The sequence below is a fragment of the Symphalangus syndactylus genome, chromosome 16 (assembly GCF_028878055.3).
Source record: "Symphalangus syndactylus isolate Jambi chromosome 16, NHGRI_mSymSyn1-v2.1_pri, whole genome shotgun sequence".
Lineage (NCBI taxonomy): Eukaryota > Metazoa > Chordata > Mammalia > Primates > Hylobatidae > Symphalangus > Symphalangus syndactylus.
Window position 1 is genome coordinate 45,922,561 of NC_072438.2, and position 15,717 is coordinate 45,938,277.

The 15,717-nt window shown below is 37.5% G+C and overlaps 1 protein-coding gene across 8 annotated transcripts in view; it reads left to right on the plus strand.

Annotated features, from left to right (window-relative positions):
- Positions 1-15,717, plus strand: part of WDR19 (WD repeat domain 19) — a 99,080-nt gene that overhangs the window by 41,592 nt on the left and 41,771 nt on the right. For all 8 annotated transcript variants that reach the window (XR_008651731.2, XR_010116334.1, XR_010116333.1 and 5 more), the window contains 6 exons: positions 1,520-1,669; positions 4,862-5,009; positions 5,139-5,343; positions 8,436-8,595; positions 9,363-9,473; positions 11,969-12,078. Coding sequence is in view for 5 of the 8 variants with exons in the window: in XM_063619780.1 (XP_063475850.1) it covers positions 1,520-1,669; positions 4,862-5,009; positions 5,139-5,343; positions 8,436-8,595; positions 9,363-9,473; positions 11,969-12,078 (884 nt within the window). In the remaining 3 variants the exon portion in view is untranslated. The remainder of the gene's footprint in view (positions 1-1,519; positions 1,670-4,861; positions 5,010-5,138; positions 5,344-8,435; positions 8,596-9,362; positions 9,474-11,968; positions 12,079-15,717) is intronic.

Genomic DNA, 15,717 nt, shown 5'->3' on the forward strand with positions numbered 1-15,717 from the left:
TTTTTGTTTTTGTTTTGAGATGGAGTCTCGCTTTGTCGCCCAGGCTGGAGTGCAGTGGCGCGATCTCAGCACACTGCAACCTGCACCTCCTGGGTTCAAGAGGTTCTCCTGCCTCCGCCTCCTGAGTAGCTGGGATTACAGGCATGCGCCACCAGACCCAGCAAATTTTTGTATTTTTAGTAGAGTCGGGGTTTCACCATGTTGGTCAGGCTGGTCTGGAACTCCTGACCTTGTGATCCACCCACTTCGGCCTCCCAACATGCTGGGATTACAGGCATGAGCCACCACGCCTGGCCAAATACAGGCATCTTTAAAACAGGAAAAAGCTGAACATATCTGTCTCTATTTCAGGCTTCCATTGATGTGTGTATCTGTTCTTCCACCAATACTACGCAGTCTTGATTACTATAGCTATAAAAAGAAAGCCTTAAAATTGGGTAGACTAATTTCCCACTTTATTTTCAAAATTGTTTTAGCTCTTCTAGTTTATCAGTCTGTATAAATTTTAGAATAATTGTGTGTATATCTACAAAAAAATCTTGTTGAGATTTCTTTTATTAGAATGATATTAAACCTTTATATCAGATGGGAATAATTAACATGTTAATTTCCCATCCATGAACACAGTATACCTCTCCATTTAGTTAAATCTTTTATGTCTTTCATTAGTGTTTTGTAATTTTCAGCATACAAGTCCTGGGCATGTTATATTTAAATTTATACCCAAGTATCTCATTTTTTGAGTAATTGTAAATGGTATTGCATTTTTAATTTTGATATGTACATGTTCATTGCTAATATACATTCAGTTGATTCTATCAGGTGGATTTTTTGTCTTAAAATTAATTTTCTAATTTATTGATTAATAGCAAAAAAATTAAAATAATGTATTTAAAAGTTACCCCTATATAATAGGGGTATTTCTAGCAAGTAAGAATTCTAAAAATCAATTATGCTTTAATATCACTAAGAATATTAGAATTAATAGACTGTTTAATCACAAGTACATTCCCATTTTATTTTTATTTTTATTTTTATTTTTTATTTTTTATTTTTTTGAGTCAGAGTCTCGCTCTGTTGCCCAGGCTAGAGTGCAATGGTGCGATCTCGGCTCACTGCAACCTCTGCCTCCTGGGTTCAAGCAATTCTCCTGCCTTAGCCTCCCAAGTAGCTGGGATTACAGGCACCCACCACCATGCCCAGCTAGTTTTTGTATTTTTAGTAGAGACGGGGTTTTACCATATTGGCCAGGCTGGTCTCAAATTCCTTACCTCGTGATTTGCCCATCTTGGCCTCCCAAAGTGCTGGGATTACAGGTGAGAGCCACTGCGCCCAGCTTTTCCCATTTTATTTATTTTCTTGAGTCTGTACCTTTCACATATACTAAATATTATTCTTAGACACTTCAGCAAAAACATGACATTTTTCTCTTAAAATTAGAAAGTATGTTTAAATGTTGAAAGTTAGTATTTCTTTGACTACCTTTTATATTTTCATGGATGGATTTTTTTTTTTTTAGACTGGTGTCATTCAGTATTTCTACATTGAAGACTGGCAATTCGTTAATGATTATCGACATCCTGTCAGTGTGAAAAAGATTTTTCCCGACCCAAATGGGACCAGATTAGTTTTCATTGATGAAAAAAGTGATGGATTTGTCTACTGTCCAGTAAGTCTAGAACATTTTTAAATGTTTATTTTTTTGAAATGCAATATAGGGGAAAAAAAGTGTGTTTAAAGCCTATCACATGTAAAACTTTCTATTAATTAGTGCCAAGGATTGTAGTTCTTTGCTATCATCTTCATAATATGTTTATGATAGATTTCTCATGACTATATCAAGAAAACTTTTTCCATTATTCTGTAATTTTTCATAGTGGCCATCCCAGAAAGATTTTTAGTGGGAAAAATAGTTATTATATCCCATACCACTTTCAACCTTATTATATACTTACTGCACAATACAATAATTGTAGTGTATCTGCCTGTATGTGACTTTTCTCTCCCGATAGGCAGTGAGCTTATCTGTCCCTTCTGCCCACCTCAGTTGATTTTCCTCTTTCCTTAAAGATCCTGAGCACAAGGAACAGGTATTTCTGTATTAGATGAATAAAAATGGATGAACCCATTTTAAAAATCAGTCAGTCATATTTTTAAACATCCTTAACTTTTTTGAAAATAGATTTAGAAAAAAGGAGATGTGCCTTTACATTAGCTAACTATAATTGGATTTTTCATTTACTTTTTATATCCCGTTAATGGTTTACTATGTTTTTGGCCAAATTCACATAAGCTACAGCTGCTTGTGGACCCATCCTTAATACTGTTGCCAGGTGCCTAGGTCTCACTGTGGTGTCTCCTCAATGTAAACAGCCTGCTCCTCACTGCTACACTTCGCTTGATACAAAGACTTACTTACTCCCCATGCCTGTCCCTTCTTCCTTTCCTTTCCTTCCCTTCCTCTTCACTTTCCCTTCTCTTCCTTTCCTTCTCTTCTCTTTTTCTTTTCTTTCTTTATTTGACAAATATAACAAATTTCCACAGATGTACCTGGATTATATATGCCAAATTCCTAATCTGCTAGTTCTTACTCAATGCATTCCTCTCCCGGTTGCAAAGCAAATGAGGAAGGATGACATAAATGAAGATAAACCTCAAGTGTCCTCTACTTAATACGGAAATTCCACCTTGTAATAGGTTTCCTTTCTATAACAGGGAACTAATTAGAGCTGCCTTGAATTTCCCTGTGTGCGTTCACCACAGTTAGAAACTGTGGCTTAGACAGAATATACAAGAGAGTAGGAGGGTAAATTAGGTGTCTGTCAGGAGTTAAATTCAGAAATAGGGTGTAGCTGCTAGGAAAAGGGTAAGGAGTAAGATCAGCCTTAAACAAGGTGATTTCATTCATTTTTACTTTCTCCATTTACAGTTCTCTTTTTCTTGATAATTTCTGTTAAAGAGCTCTCAGTTTGATTGGATTTCCAGTTTTTCTGTCTGTCTAGGATGGAGACAGTTCTAGTACCTACTTTGTAGGGTTGTGAAATGAAAAGTAAATAGGATGATGCATGTAAGCTTTTACTATAGTGTTAGCGACATAATAAGCACTAAACAAATGGTTACCATTTTTAAAAACAGTTCGGCCACTAGTCCAGTGGCACTGATGTGCTCATCTATACAAAGTGACAATCAGTATAACATAGTGGTTAGAAGCAGAGACTCAGGAGCCAGGCTGCCTGGGTTCAAATACTGGCTCGTCAACCTACTAGCTGTGTGACTTTGGGCAGATTTCTCTGTACTTTAGTTTCTTCATCTGTAAAATGGGAATAATAATCGTATCTGTCTTCTAGAGTATAAGGTTAGAATTAAATGAAGTAATTAGTACAATATCTTGTAAGTAGCACTGTTCAATGCAAATATAATGTGAACCAAATATGTAATTAAAAATTTTCTATTAGCTACATTTTTAAAAGATAAAATCAAACAGGTGAAATTAATTTTAATATATTTAATTTAACCCTTGAGGAATTGCCACACTGTCTTCCACAATGGTTGAATGAATTTACATTCCCATTAACAGTGTAAAAGTGTTCCTCTTTCTCCTCAGCCTTACCAGCATCTGTTGTTTCTTGACTTAATAATTGCGATTCTGACTGGTGTGCAATGGTATCTCAATATTATCATTTCAATGTGTAATTGAATATAAAAAAAGTAATGAGATATTTTACAATCTTTTTTTCATGCGAACTCTCTGAGTGTGTAGTTTACACTTAAACATATCTCAATTCGGACTTGGCACATTTCAGTGCTTAATAGGTACATCTGACTACATGTAGATGTTATAATAGCAACTACTATATTAACACAGCTTTGTAGTATAAATTATTATTTGCAGGAATTTTATATTTCATTCTTATTTTGAGAGTAGGATGAGGCAGATATTTTTCAGTTCCCTATTCAGGATATATATAAGCCTACCTGCCTGAGTTCATAGGACTTATATGGACTGATTTTTTTAAATAGCTTATTTAGTATAATATTACAGTCAGCCCACCCTATCTGTGGGTTCCTCATCCACGGATTCAACAAACTGTGGATCAAAAATATTCAGGGGAAAAATGGATGGTTTTGTCTATGCTAAACCTGTGCAGAAAACTTTTGTTGTCTATATTCCCAATACAGTATGACAACTATTTACATAGCATTTATGTTGTATTAGGTATTATAAGTAATCTAGAGATGATTTAAAGTATAAGGGAGGGTGTACATAGTTTATAAACATATTACACCATTTTATTCAGGGATTTGGCCATCTGTGGGTTTTGCTACCCGTGGGAGATCCTGGAACCAATCCCTCATGGATGTTGAGGGATGATTGTATATTTATATTTGTTGACATGCATTTTAGAGAAGTCTTTTGAAATAAAGCATCCCTAGTGTAATTTACTTCAATCATGTGAATTAATTTGTTTCTTAATACCCGGTATTATCAGATACTCAGTATTATTGAAAAATTTCTGAACACAAGTACAAGTGTGTTCGTAGTTTAAATTTCTGTCATCTTGAGCAGCCGTAATTTTTTTCCTTAACCTGAAGCTTTGTGTGTAGACTTGTGGGTTCTCGTACAAATTTGCCAGATTTTAGATCAAACCTTGGATTTTCCAAAGAACTATAGTTTTTTCAAGCCACACCTAGAATAGGAATGGAAAAAGAAACTTTCTTTTCCTGTTGTTGTTGGAGTGATGTTAGGTTGAATATGGCTCAATAAGCTAAGCCAGCTAATGCTGCAAACAGGCTTCTACCACGGCAAATGATAATGATTTAAGTACAGACTTGGGGCAAATCTGTAAATTTTATTTTGCAGGTTAATGACGCTACCTATGAGATTCCAGATTTTTCACCAATCATTAAAGGTGTTCTTTGGGAAAACTGGCCAACGGATAAAGGTGTATTTATTGCTTATGATGATGATAAGGTGTACACTTACGTCTTTCACAAGGACACTATACAAGGTACTAAACCCCTTTTGTGTATATTCGCTGACAAATGAATTTCCCATTGCAGTAAAATTAAAACATTCCTTTCTGATGTTTGTGCTGAGTATTGGCTCTCAGCATTGAGATGTCTGTTTTATAATGTAGGAGCCAAGGTTATTTTGGCTGGTAGCACCAAAGTTCCTTTTGCTCATAAACCTTTGCTGCTATATAACGGAGAGCTGACCTGCCAAACACAGAGTGGAAAAGTAAACAACATCTACCTTAGCACCCATGGCTTTCTCAGCAACTTAAAAGATACAGGGCCTGAAGAACTGAGACCAATGCTGACACAGAATTTAATGCTAAAAAGGTAGGTTTTCAAATACTTCTTTTGGAACTTCTCATTTGCTTTTGTGATTTTAAAGGTCAAATCCTATAATTATTTTATCTTATTTTATTGCTTTATTCTTTCTCCTTGCAAGAATTTTTTTTTATTTTTTGTAAATGTAGAAGTACAAGTACAGTTGTGCTACATGGATATAGTGCATATGGTGAAGTCTGGGCTTTTAATGTACCCATCACCAGAATAGTGAACACTGTACCCAGTGGGTAGTATTTTATCCCTCAACCCTGTCTCACTGTCCTGCCTTTTGGAGTTTCCAGTATCTATTATTCCACCTGTATGTCCATGTGTACCCATTGTTTACCTCCCACTTCTAAGTGAGAACATGCAGTTTTTGACTTTGGGCCATTTCACTTAGGATAATGACCTCGAGTTCCATCCATATTGCTGCAAAAGACATGATTTCATTTTTTTTTAATGGCTGAGTAGTATTCCATGGTGTGTATATCTATATATACATACCACTTTTTAAAATCCAGTCATCTGTTGATGGACACTTAAGTTGATTCCATGACTTTGCTATTGTGAATAGTGCTGCAGGAAACATATGAGTGCAGGTGTCTTTTTGATAAAATGTCAAATCCTATTCAATAGATGGAGATAACAGCACTTCCCTTGTTCATTTCACAGGGATATTGTGAGGCTCAGATAAGATAGTCAGCTGTTTTTATTATGAGTACTTTATTACAAGAAAATCCCTTAAGAACAAAACAGTTTCTAAGCTTCCAAAGAGCCCAGTTATTGGGAAATCCTAATAAACCTAATTATTTCAACAATATCTTGATTTCATCATAATGAAATTTGATTTTGCTTTGCTTATAATTTCCTTTTCGTGTTTTTTTCTCTTATCTCCTAGAACCACCGTGAATTCCTTTGACGTTCTAATTCTTCCGAGCCTCTCTTAAACGTTGCTATTTATTGGGGTCTCATGAGTTTCCTTCTCTTCTTACTCTAATTATTCTTCCTGAGTGAATCTCCTCTGCTTAACATGGCTCAACATACCACTCATATGAAGCTGACTCTAAAATCTGTGTCTTTGTCTTAAACCTGTACTTACAACTACCTTCCAGTCATATGTCCTTGGAAGTCCATGAGCTCTTCAAACTTGCCCTTTCTAAAACTGAACTCAGTAATTTCCACAGACCCCTATTTTCCCTCACTGTAATCACACATGCACATGCCTTAACACACACATACACCAGCTCCTTTCCTCCTCCTGTGTTCCCTCGTCTATTCCCAGGCCCTCACTTGGAATAATGTGTAATGTAACTAACCACTTCCTAACTGCTCTGTCTGCCAATAGCCTTGTAACGATCTCATCTGTTCTCCACACACTTTTGAAAGTGTGATTTGATCCTCTCATTTCCCTGCTCAAGATCCTTCAGTGACTTTCTATTGTCTTTACAAACAAATCCAAATCCCTGGGGGACCTCCATGACCTACTAGGACTTCATGATTTAACACCAGTTCAACTGTCTCCACTCAACTCCCTCTCTGTTCCACTGGCTGCTGAAATTGCATATATTTCATGATTCTTCCTGGAATGCCTTTTCCCCGTCTCTGAATGTAGTAATCCCTCTTTCTTTACCCATCAGCGATTAGTGGAGCCATTTCCTGCTCCAGGAAGCCTTCCCCGACTTCCCCACCACCACAGGCAGTCCTGCTTGGGGTCTTTCTGATGTGTTGCCTCAGAGCCAGGATGCAGTATACACAGTGGTTAAGAGCATGACACCACTTACCTCTGTGTGCCTTGGGCTAGTCTTTTAACATCTCTAAACCTCACTTTCCTAATCTATAAAGGAGAAATAATGATAATACCCAGTGGGTAGGGTTATTAGGGTAAGAGAATTTATGCAAAAGACTTAGCACAAAGAGTTACCTATTGTAAGTACTCAGTTACCTCTGTCAAACTATGCTATAGTCATTTGTTTCCTTATCTGTCTCTTCCACCTTCCCCAATTGTGACTGCCTTAAGGACAGCAACTGTGGTTGATTTTTGTATCATGTTTCCAAGCACATAACAGGAGTTCAGTAAATGTGTGTTGGATGAAAAAATGGATAGGTAAATAGATAAATGGATGAATGGACAGATGGATGTAATATATTCACTCATGTAGAGGTTCCACAAAAAGTTTAATTGGCATTTATGTTCATGTTTTAAACCAGAGGTCAGAAAACCTTTTCTGTTAAGGTCCAAATGGTAAATATTTCAAGCTTTACTGGCCATAGGGTCTCTATCGCAGCTATTCAGGCTGGCTGTTGTAGCAGGAAAGTGGCCACAGACAATCCATTAAAGAGTGGGCTGGGCCGGGTGCAGTGGCTCACACCTGTAATCCCAGCACTTTGAGAGGCCGAGGCAGGCAGATCACAAGGTCAGCAGATCGAGACCATCCTGGCTAACACAGTGAAACCCCATCTCTACTAAAAATGCAAAAAATTAGCCAGGTGTGGTGGCACGCGCCTGTAGTCCCAGCTACTCGGGAGGCTGAGGCAGGAGAATAACTTGAACCCAGGAGGCCGAGGTTGCAGTTAGGTGAGATCACGCCACTGCACTCCACCCTGGGCAACAGAGCGAGACTCCATCTTCAAAAAAAAAGAGTGGGCTGATGAGTGACTTTGTTCCACTCAAGCTGTATTTTCAAAACAGCAGCTGACTAGATTTGGCCCATGAGTCATAGTTTGCTGACCCCTGTTTTAAACTTCTAAATTTATAGGAATAGAATACTAATTTTATTAGACTTATGTGAGAACAAAAATAATACTCATCTATGTGTGAAATAAAAAGAAATAAATGAACAGAATTAATTTAGTTGTTAATTGAGTAGGCTGATTACAGAGTAGATACAGATTAATAAAAGAAATTCAGGGAAAAACACTTATCTGCACAAAAAAGGAAGAAAGCTTAAGTGTTTTTTCATTACTTGTAAATGACAATTACAGGTTAAGAAATGTTTTAGACAGTTTACCTGGGGCACACTATTAGATGACATGTAGTCTGAAAATTGCCTAACATGTGGCAAGTGGAGCATTCTGATTAAGCTTATGTACTTACCTCCCAGGTTTTCTGATGCTTGGGAAATATGCAGGATTCTGAATGATGAGGCTGCCTGGAATGAGTTGGCCAGAGCTTGTCTACATCACATGGAAGTGGAGTTTGCAATCCTTGTTTATCGGAGAATTGGAAATGTTGGCATAGTGATGTCCTTGGAACAAATAAAGGTAAACAGCATGTTATAGATTTATCAAGTTAAGATTTAAATGGTAGTTTAAGTTAAATGCAGTCTAAATTTTTTGCGTTTAATCCTACCTAACTCTTAAACAAGTGAATCGATAGAACATTACCACTTCCTACTGATCAAAGTCCTTAAAAAAAAAAAAAAAGTTTCTAGATATTAGCCTTTTGTCAGATGAGTAGTGTTCCTGTTTCTCCACATCCTCTCCAGCACCTGTTGTTTCCTGACTTTTTAATGATCGCCATTCTAACTGGTGTGAGATGGTATCTCATTGTGGTTTTGATTTGCATTTCTCTGATGGCCAATGATGATGAGCCTTTTTTCATGTGTTTTTTGGCTGCATAAATGTCTTCTTTTGAGAAGTGTCTGTTCATATCCTTCGCCCACTTTTTGATGGGGTTGTTTGTTTTTTTCTTGTAAATTTGTTTGAGTTCATTGTAGATTCTGGCAAACACTGCATGTTCTCACGCATAGGTGGGAATTGAACAATGAGAATACATGGACACAGGAAGGGGAACATCACACTCCGGGGACTGTTGTGGGGTGGGAGGAGGGGGGAGGGATAGCATTAGGAGATATACCTAATGCTAAATGATGAGTTAATGGGTGCAGCACACCAACATGGCACATGTATACATATGTAACCTGCACATTGTGCACATGTACCCTAAAACTTAAAGTATAATAATAATAAAAATTTAAAAAGTTAAACTCTTGCATTTTTTTTCTCATCAAAATTGCTTTTATTTGTAGGGAATAGAGGACTACAATCTTTTGGCAGGACACCTTGCCATGTTTACCAACAATTATATCCTGGCTCAGGACCTGTACCTTGCATCCAGCTGTCCTATTGCTGCCCTGGAGGTATGGCAGCAAATAAGAATGGAAATTGTGTAAGAGGTATCCAGTGGGGAACGGGGAAAAAAAAAATGGGGCCAGGTGCAGTGGCTCACGCCTCTAATCCCAGCACTTTGGGAGGCCAAAGTGGATGGATCACCTGAGGTCAGAAGTTCGAGACCAGCCTGACCGATATGATGAAATCTCATCTCAACTAAAAATACAAAAATTAGCCAGATGTGGTGGCATGTGCCTGTAATCCCAGCTACTCGGGAGGCTGAGACAGGAGAACTGCTTGAACCTGGGAGGTGGAGGTTGCAGTGAGCCTGTAATCCCAGCTACTTGGAGGCTAGGGCAGGAGAATCACTTGAACCTAGGAGGCAGAGATTGCAGTGAGCCAAGATTGTACCACTGCACTCCAGCCTGGATGACAGAGCGAGACTCTGTCTCAAAAAAAAAAAAAAGGAAAGAACATAAGAACATGCAAAGGAGGATCACCCCTTGTATATAATTAAAATTTCTCAGCACAGACACTATATGCCTTCCCCCTCCTAAAATTCAAACATGTCAGTTTAAAAAGCCCTGAGTACTCATTAATTATAATGTTAATCATTAAAATTATAATTCAAAAATATGTTTATTCTGCATTTTGTGGAGGCATAAAATGCATGGTATTATAACATTACTAATTGAAATCTAAATGTGTCCAAAGAGAACAGATTGTGTAAATTACAAAAACATATACAAGGAAAAATATCACCATATATTGAGTGCTTACGTGGGCCAGGCACTTTTCTAAGCACTTGACATGTATTAATTCATTTAACCCTCCCAACAATCCTATGAGATAGGATTGGTTTTTTCTATGTTTTCCAGATGGGAAAACCGAGGCACATTTATCCTTATTGTGTGAAATTCTGTTGTGTATTAAGAGGTGAGCTAAGGACTAGTGTACCATCACTGGTTTCCCAGAGGTGAGCATTGCAGGAGAGGGCCTAGAGCAGGATGAAGGGCCTAGTTAGTTCAAGGGCAGGGAAGAAGGGAAACGTGGCAATGTAGACTAGCAATGAGGAGCATAGACTTCACAGTCAGACATGTCTGGGTTCAAATTCCAGCTCTGTATAAGCTTGGACATGCTATTTAACCTTTCTGAGCCCTAGATCCTATTTCTTTAAAGTAGGAAGAATAATATCTAGCCCACGGGATATTTGTAAAGATTTAAAAATGAGAATGAGGTCTTTTAGCACAGTGCCTGATCAATAGTAAAGACACATCATTAGCTATTGTAATCATTAATATTATTTCACCTAAAACTGGCATTTCTACAACTGTGTAAAAGAGGTTGTTTTGGAAGCATTTGTTATTTTACAACTTTCCTTTTACAAATCATTCTATAGCAAATTTTCATTTTTAAATTTTAAGTGAACTAAATTAACTTTGTTTTAAGAAAAATTTAGGTAATTTTACAATATTATTTAAGATAATTGGGACACCCTGAGAAGTTTTCAAAACTTGGATTAGTACTCACTGAAATAGGAATGTGGCTGTGATGACTGAGGGGAAAGATGTCATCTCAACTCTTCTGCATTTAACTGTGGGCACTTGTCATGTGCTGCTAGACTTGGAAAGGATTTGAGGTAATGGATTGATAATGGAGAGGGGTGATTACTCTTTAACCTCACTTTGACAGCTGATGAGTTAACCAGGTGAAGAGTTCAGAGGCAGAGCCCTACTGCCCAGCTCTGTCATGTACCGGCTGTGTAACCTTATATACAGAGGAGGCTCTCTTTGCCTTAGTTTCTGGATCTCTAAAATGGATACAAGAAAGTATTAATACATTGCAAAAGGGTAGTCATGAAAGATAAATAAGCTAATCCCCTAGAACAGTATCTGGCAGATAATAACACTTGAAAAATGTTAGCTATTATTGTTTAGGAAGTATGAATAAAATGAGGAATGAACTTTAAAAGATTATTTAATGATTAGTTTATATTTAGAATTATGTACCAGGCAGAGAAAAAAGACCACAGGAACTAGGAAGAAAGATATATTTACATTTTAGTTACGTTTGCTATTACTTGTGTTGTGATATAGCTTCAGATTTTCTAAGAAAAAAACACCAATTCCTATAGCAAAGTGTTCTCAACTTTTTAAAATCACCACCTTCTAAAAATAAAAATTAACTTTAATTGATTACATTAATTTAATTTGATTACTCCCTGCTGAGAAAAATTAAATACTAAGGACTAAGATTTTGTTAGGTAAGACTGAGTTTTGGAGGGCCACAAACCATTATAATAGCTAAGATGTTTTTGCCCAAGAATCAATTTTTGCCTCCTTCAGGGCTCTATCAAGACCCTATTGAGTATGCATACTATAGTAATATATTATCATTGTAAAGATCAAGTTTCATTATTTAAACCAAAAGGTTTTGTAATTAGTTTTATTAAAACTAGCTCTTGGTGGTAACTTTGAAAAATAATTTTGCTCATTTGAAATTAAGGTCTTTCTCTTCTTAACAGATGAGAAGGGATTTACAGCATTGGGACAGTGCTCTACAACTGGCAAAGCGTTTGGCCCCAGACCAGATACCTTTTATATCAAAAGAATATGCTATTCAGCTTGAATTCGCGTAAGTCTTTGTTTTTATACATTTCAGTCAGTAGCTGATGACTGCAAATATCTTCAGTTCGAAACTTCCATTAATGATAAGGCCCTCCATTGATTTAATAATTTTTTTTAGAGAAAAAAATACTGTATTAATTATATATCTGAAAAATGTTTTTTCTAACAATGTCTTATCCATGCATTATCCACTTTAAGTTTTCAGCATCAAAATCTAAGTCTGGATCTAAGCTGTTTCTGCATTTAGAATCTAAATGTTATTATTATTATTATTATTTTTTTTTTTAATAGAGACAGGATCTCTCTCTGTTACCCAGGCTGGAGACTGTGGTATGATCGTACCTCACTGTAGCCTTGAACTCCTGTGCGCAAGTGATCCTCCTATCTCAGCCTCCCGAGTAGCTGGGACTATAGGCATGCACCACAAGGCCTGGCTATTTTTTAAATTTTTTTTAATTTTTAGAGAGACAGGGTCTCACCATCTTGACCAGGCTGGTCTCCTGGGCTCAAGTGATCCTCCCAACTCAGCTTCCCAGAGTGCTAGGATTATAAGTGTGAGCCACTGCGCCCAGCCTAAATATTATTTTTAATCACATGTGGCCATCAACAACTATGCATAGCATCACACTGTTTTTCCTAACTTATGTTCATGGTTCTGACCTCCTTTAACACTTCGAGGATTTGCTCTGTAATTTCAAACCATAGTGAAAAACACCAAGGTTTGGTCTACATTTTCTATTTGCTTAGAATTATAGTTTTTTCTAACAAAAGTAGACAAATGGGACTTAATTAAACTAAAAAGCTTCTACACAGCAAAAGAAACAATCAACAGAGCAAACAGACAACCAACAGAATGGGAAAAAATATTTACAAACTATGCATCCAACAACAAGCGAATATCCAGAATCTGCAAGGAACTCAAACAACTCAAGAAGAAAAAAACAAATAACCTCATTAAAAAGTGGGCAAAGGACATAAATAGACATTTTTCAAAAGAAGACATATAAGCAGCCAACAAAAATATGAAAAAATGTTCAATATTATTAATCATCAGAAAAATGCAAATTAAAACCACAATGAAATACCATCTTATACCAGTCAGAATAGCTATTATTAAAAAGTCTAAAAATAGCCGGGCGCGGTGGCTCACGCTTGTAATCCCAGCACTTTGGGAGGCCGAGGCGGGCGGATCACGAGGTCAGGAGATCGAGACCACAGTGAAACCCCGTCTCTACTAAAAATACAAAAAATTAGCCAGGCGTGGTGGCGGGCGCCTGTAGTCCCAGCTACTCGGAGAGGCTGAGGCAGGAGAATGGCGTGAACCCCAGAGGCGGAGCTTGCAGTGAGCCAAGACTGCGCCACTGCACTCCAGCCTGGGCGACAGAGCGAGACTCTGTCTCAAAAAAATAAAAAAAATAAAAAAATAAAAAAAATAAAAAGTCTAAAAATAATAGATGTTGGTAACGATGTGGAGAAAAGGGAATGCTTATATACTGTTGGTAGGAATGTAAATTAGTAGAACCTTTATGGAAAACAGTATGGAGATTTCTCAAAGAACTAAAACTGGAACTACCATTCAACCCAGTAATACCACTACTGAGTGTATACCCAAAGGGAAAGAAATCATTATATCAAAAAGATACCTGCACTCATATGTTTATTGCAACACTATTCATAATAGCAAAGGTAAGGAATCAACGTAAGTGTCCCATCAGTGGAGCACTGGAGAAAGAAAATGTGGTATACACACACACACACACACACACACACACAGACACACACACCATAGAATACTACTCAGCCATAAAACAAGAATAAATTGTGTCTTTTGCAGCAACATGGATGGAACTGGAGGCCAAAGGGAAGTAACTCACAAAGTCAAATACTGCATGTTCTCACTCATAAGTGGGAGCTCAGCCATGGGTACACAAGGACATACAGAGAGGAATAATAAGACACTGGAGACTCCAAAAGGTGGGAGGGTGGATGAGGATTGAAAAATTACCTGGGTATACTAAAAGTCCAGACTTCACCGCTACCCAATATATGCATGCAAAGACGTGCACTTGTACCTCACAGATACATACATTTTTTTAACTAAATGATTTTTTTAATTATAGTTTTTCTTTTTGAGTTGCACATGTATGAAAATTAGACAATTGCTGTTGCAATTCAAGCCAAAAACTCTTCCCAGGAGGATATTGAGTGCTTGAGTAATAGACCTTTATGATGCATGAATAGGAGTCACAAATCTCTCTTGCCTTTGGAAATTCCATAATCTATTCTGAGAAATTTAGAATTTTCTAGTGATCTTAATTGCTAGACCCTCTTAATTGTCAATAGTCTTAATTGACAGACTATACATTTTTATTGCAGTGTTGCATCGAAGTGTAATTTTAGAGGCATTTAGGATCCAGTTTTAAGTTAACATTCAGCCATGGTTGGTGCTACCAATGCAAATATCTGCAGAGAAAATAAATGAATAATTTATTTGCAAATATAATTTTGTACATGTATGTGTAATGACAACCAATTTCTTTTGACATTTATTATGATACATTCCAACTTTCAAAAATATTAAAATATGGAAAAAGATTAGTCTTTAAACAAAAAAAGTATAGTTCTAACGTTTGATTTTTTTCTTTTTTTTTTTTTTTTTTTTTTTTGAGACGGAGTCTCGCTCTGTCGCCCAGGCTGGAGTGCAGTGGCGCAATCTCGGCTCACTGCAAGCTCCGCCTCCCGGGTTCACGCCATTCTCCTGCCTCAGCCTCTCCGAGTAGCTGGGACTACAGGCGCCCGCCACCACGTCCGGCTAATTTTTTTTGTATTTTTAGTAGAGACGGGGTTTCACCGTGGTCTCGATCTCCTGACCTCGTGATCCGCCCGCCTCGGCCTCCCAAAGTGCTGGGATTACAAGCGTGAGCCACCGCGCCCGGCTTGATTTTTTCTAAAAACATTTTTATATAGTTCTACTTTACTGTCATAGAGACTTTGGATTCATTGAGAATACTGACACATAAATTCATGTTGTAGGAGTTATTCTGTCAAAAAGTAGTCTTTGGACCAGGTACGGTGGCTCGTGCCTGTAATCCTAGCACTTTGAGAGGCCCAAGGGAGGAAGACTGCTTGAGCTCAGGAGTTTGAGACCAGCCTTGGCAACATAATGAGAACTTGTCTCTACAAAGAAAAAAAAAAAGCTAGCCAGGCCTGGGGTCACATGACTGTAGTCCCAGCTGCTAGAGAGGCTGAGGTGGGAGGATCACTTGAGCCCCAGAAGGTTGAGGCTGCTGTGAGCTGTGATCACGCCACTACCCACCAGCCTAGGCAGTGGAGCAAGACCCTGTCTCAAAAAAAGAAGTACTCTTTCATTTCTAACCATGATATCTTATTTCAAATTTTCTATTCTACAGATTAAAAACGTTATAGAGATTTTCTTCTTAACCAATCTTGATTTCAGTTTGCCACATTTCTGTTCCTTATAAATGCCTATACCAAAAAGTGATGTTGGAATCTTAGTACATAACACAAGAGACAGGGCCCCATTGCCCTGGCCCTCCACCTGCCTCCTGAGGATGACTGAGTCTTAGAATATAAAATTCCTGTGCTAAGAAAGAAAGATGATCCACCAAGTCCTGTCAGAGTACAG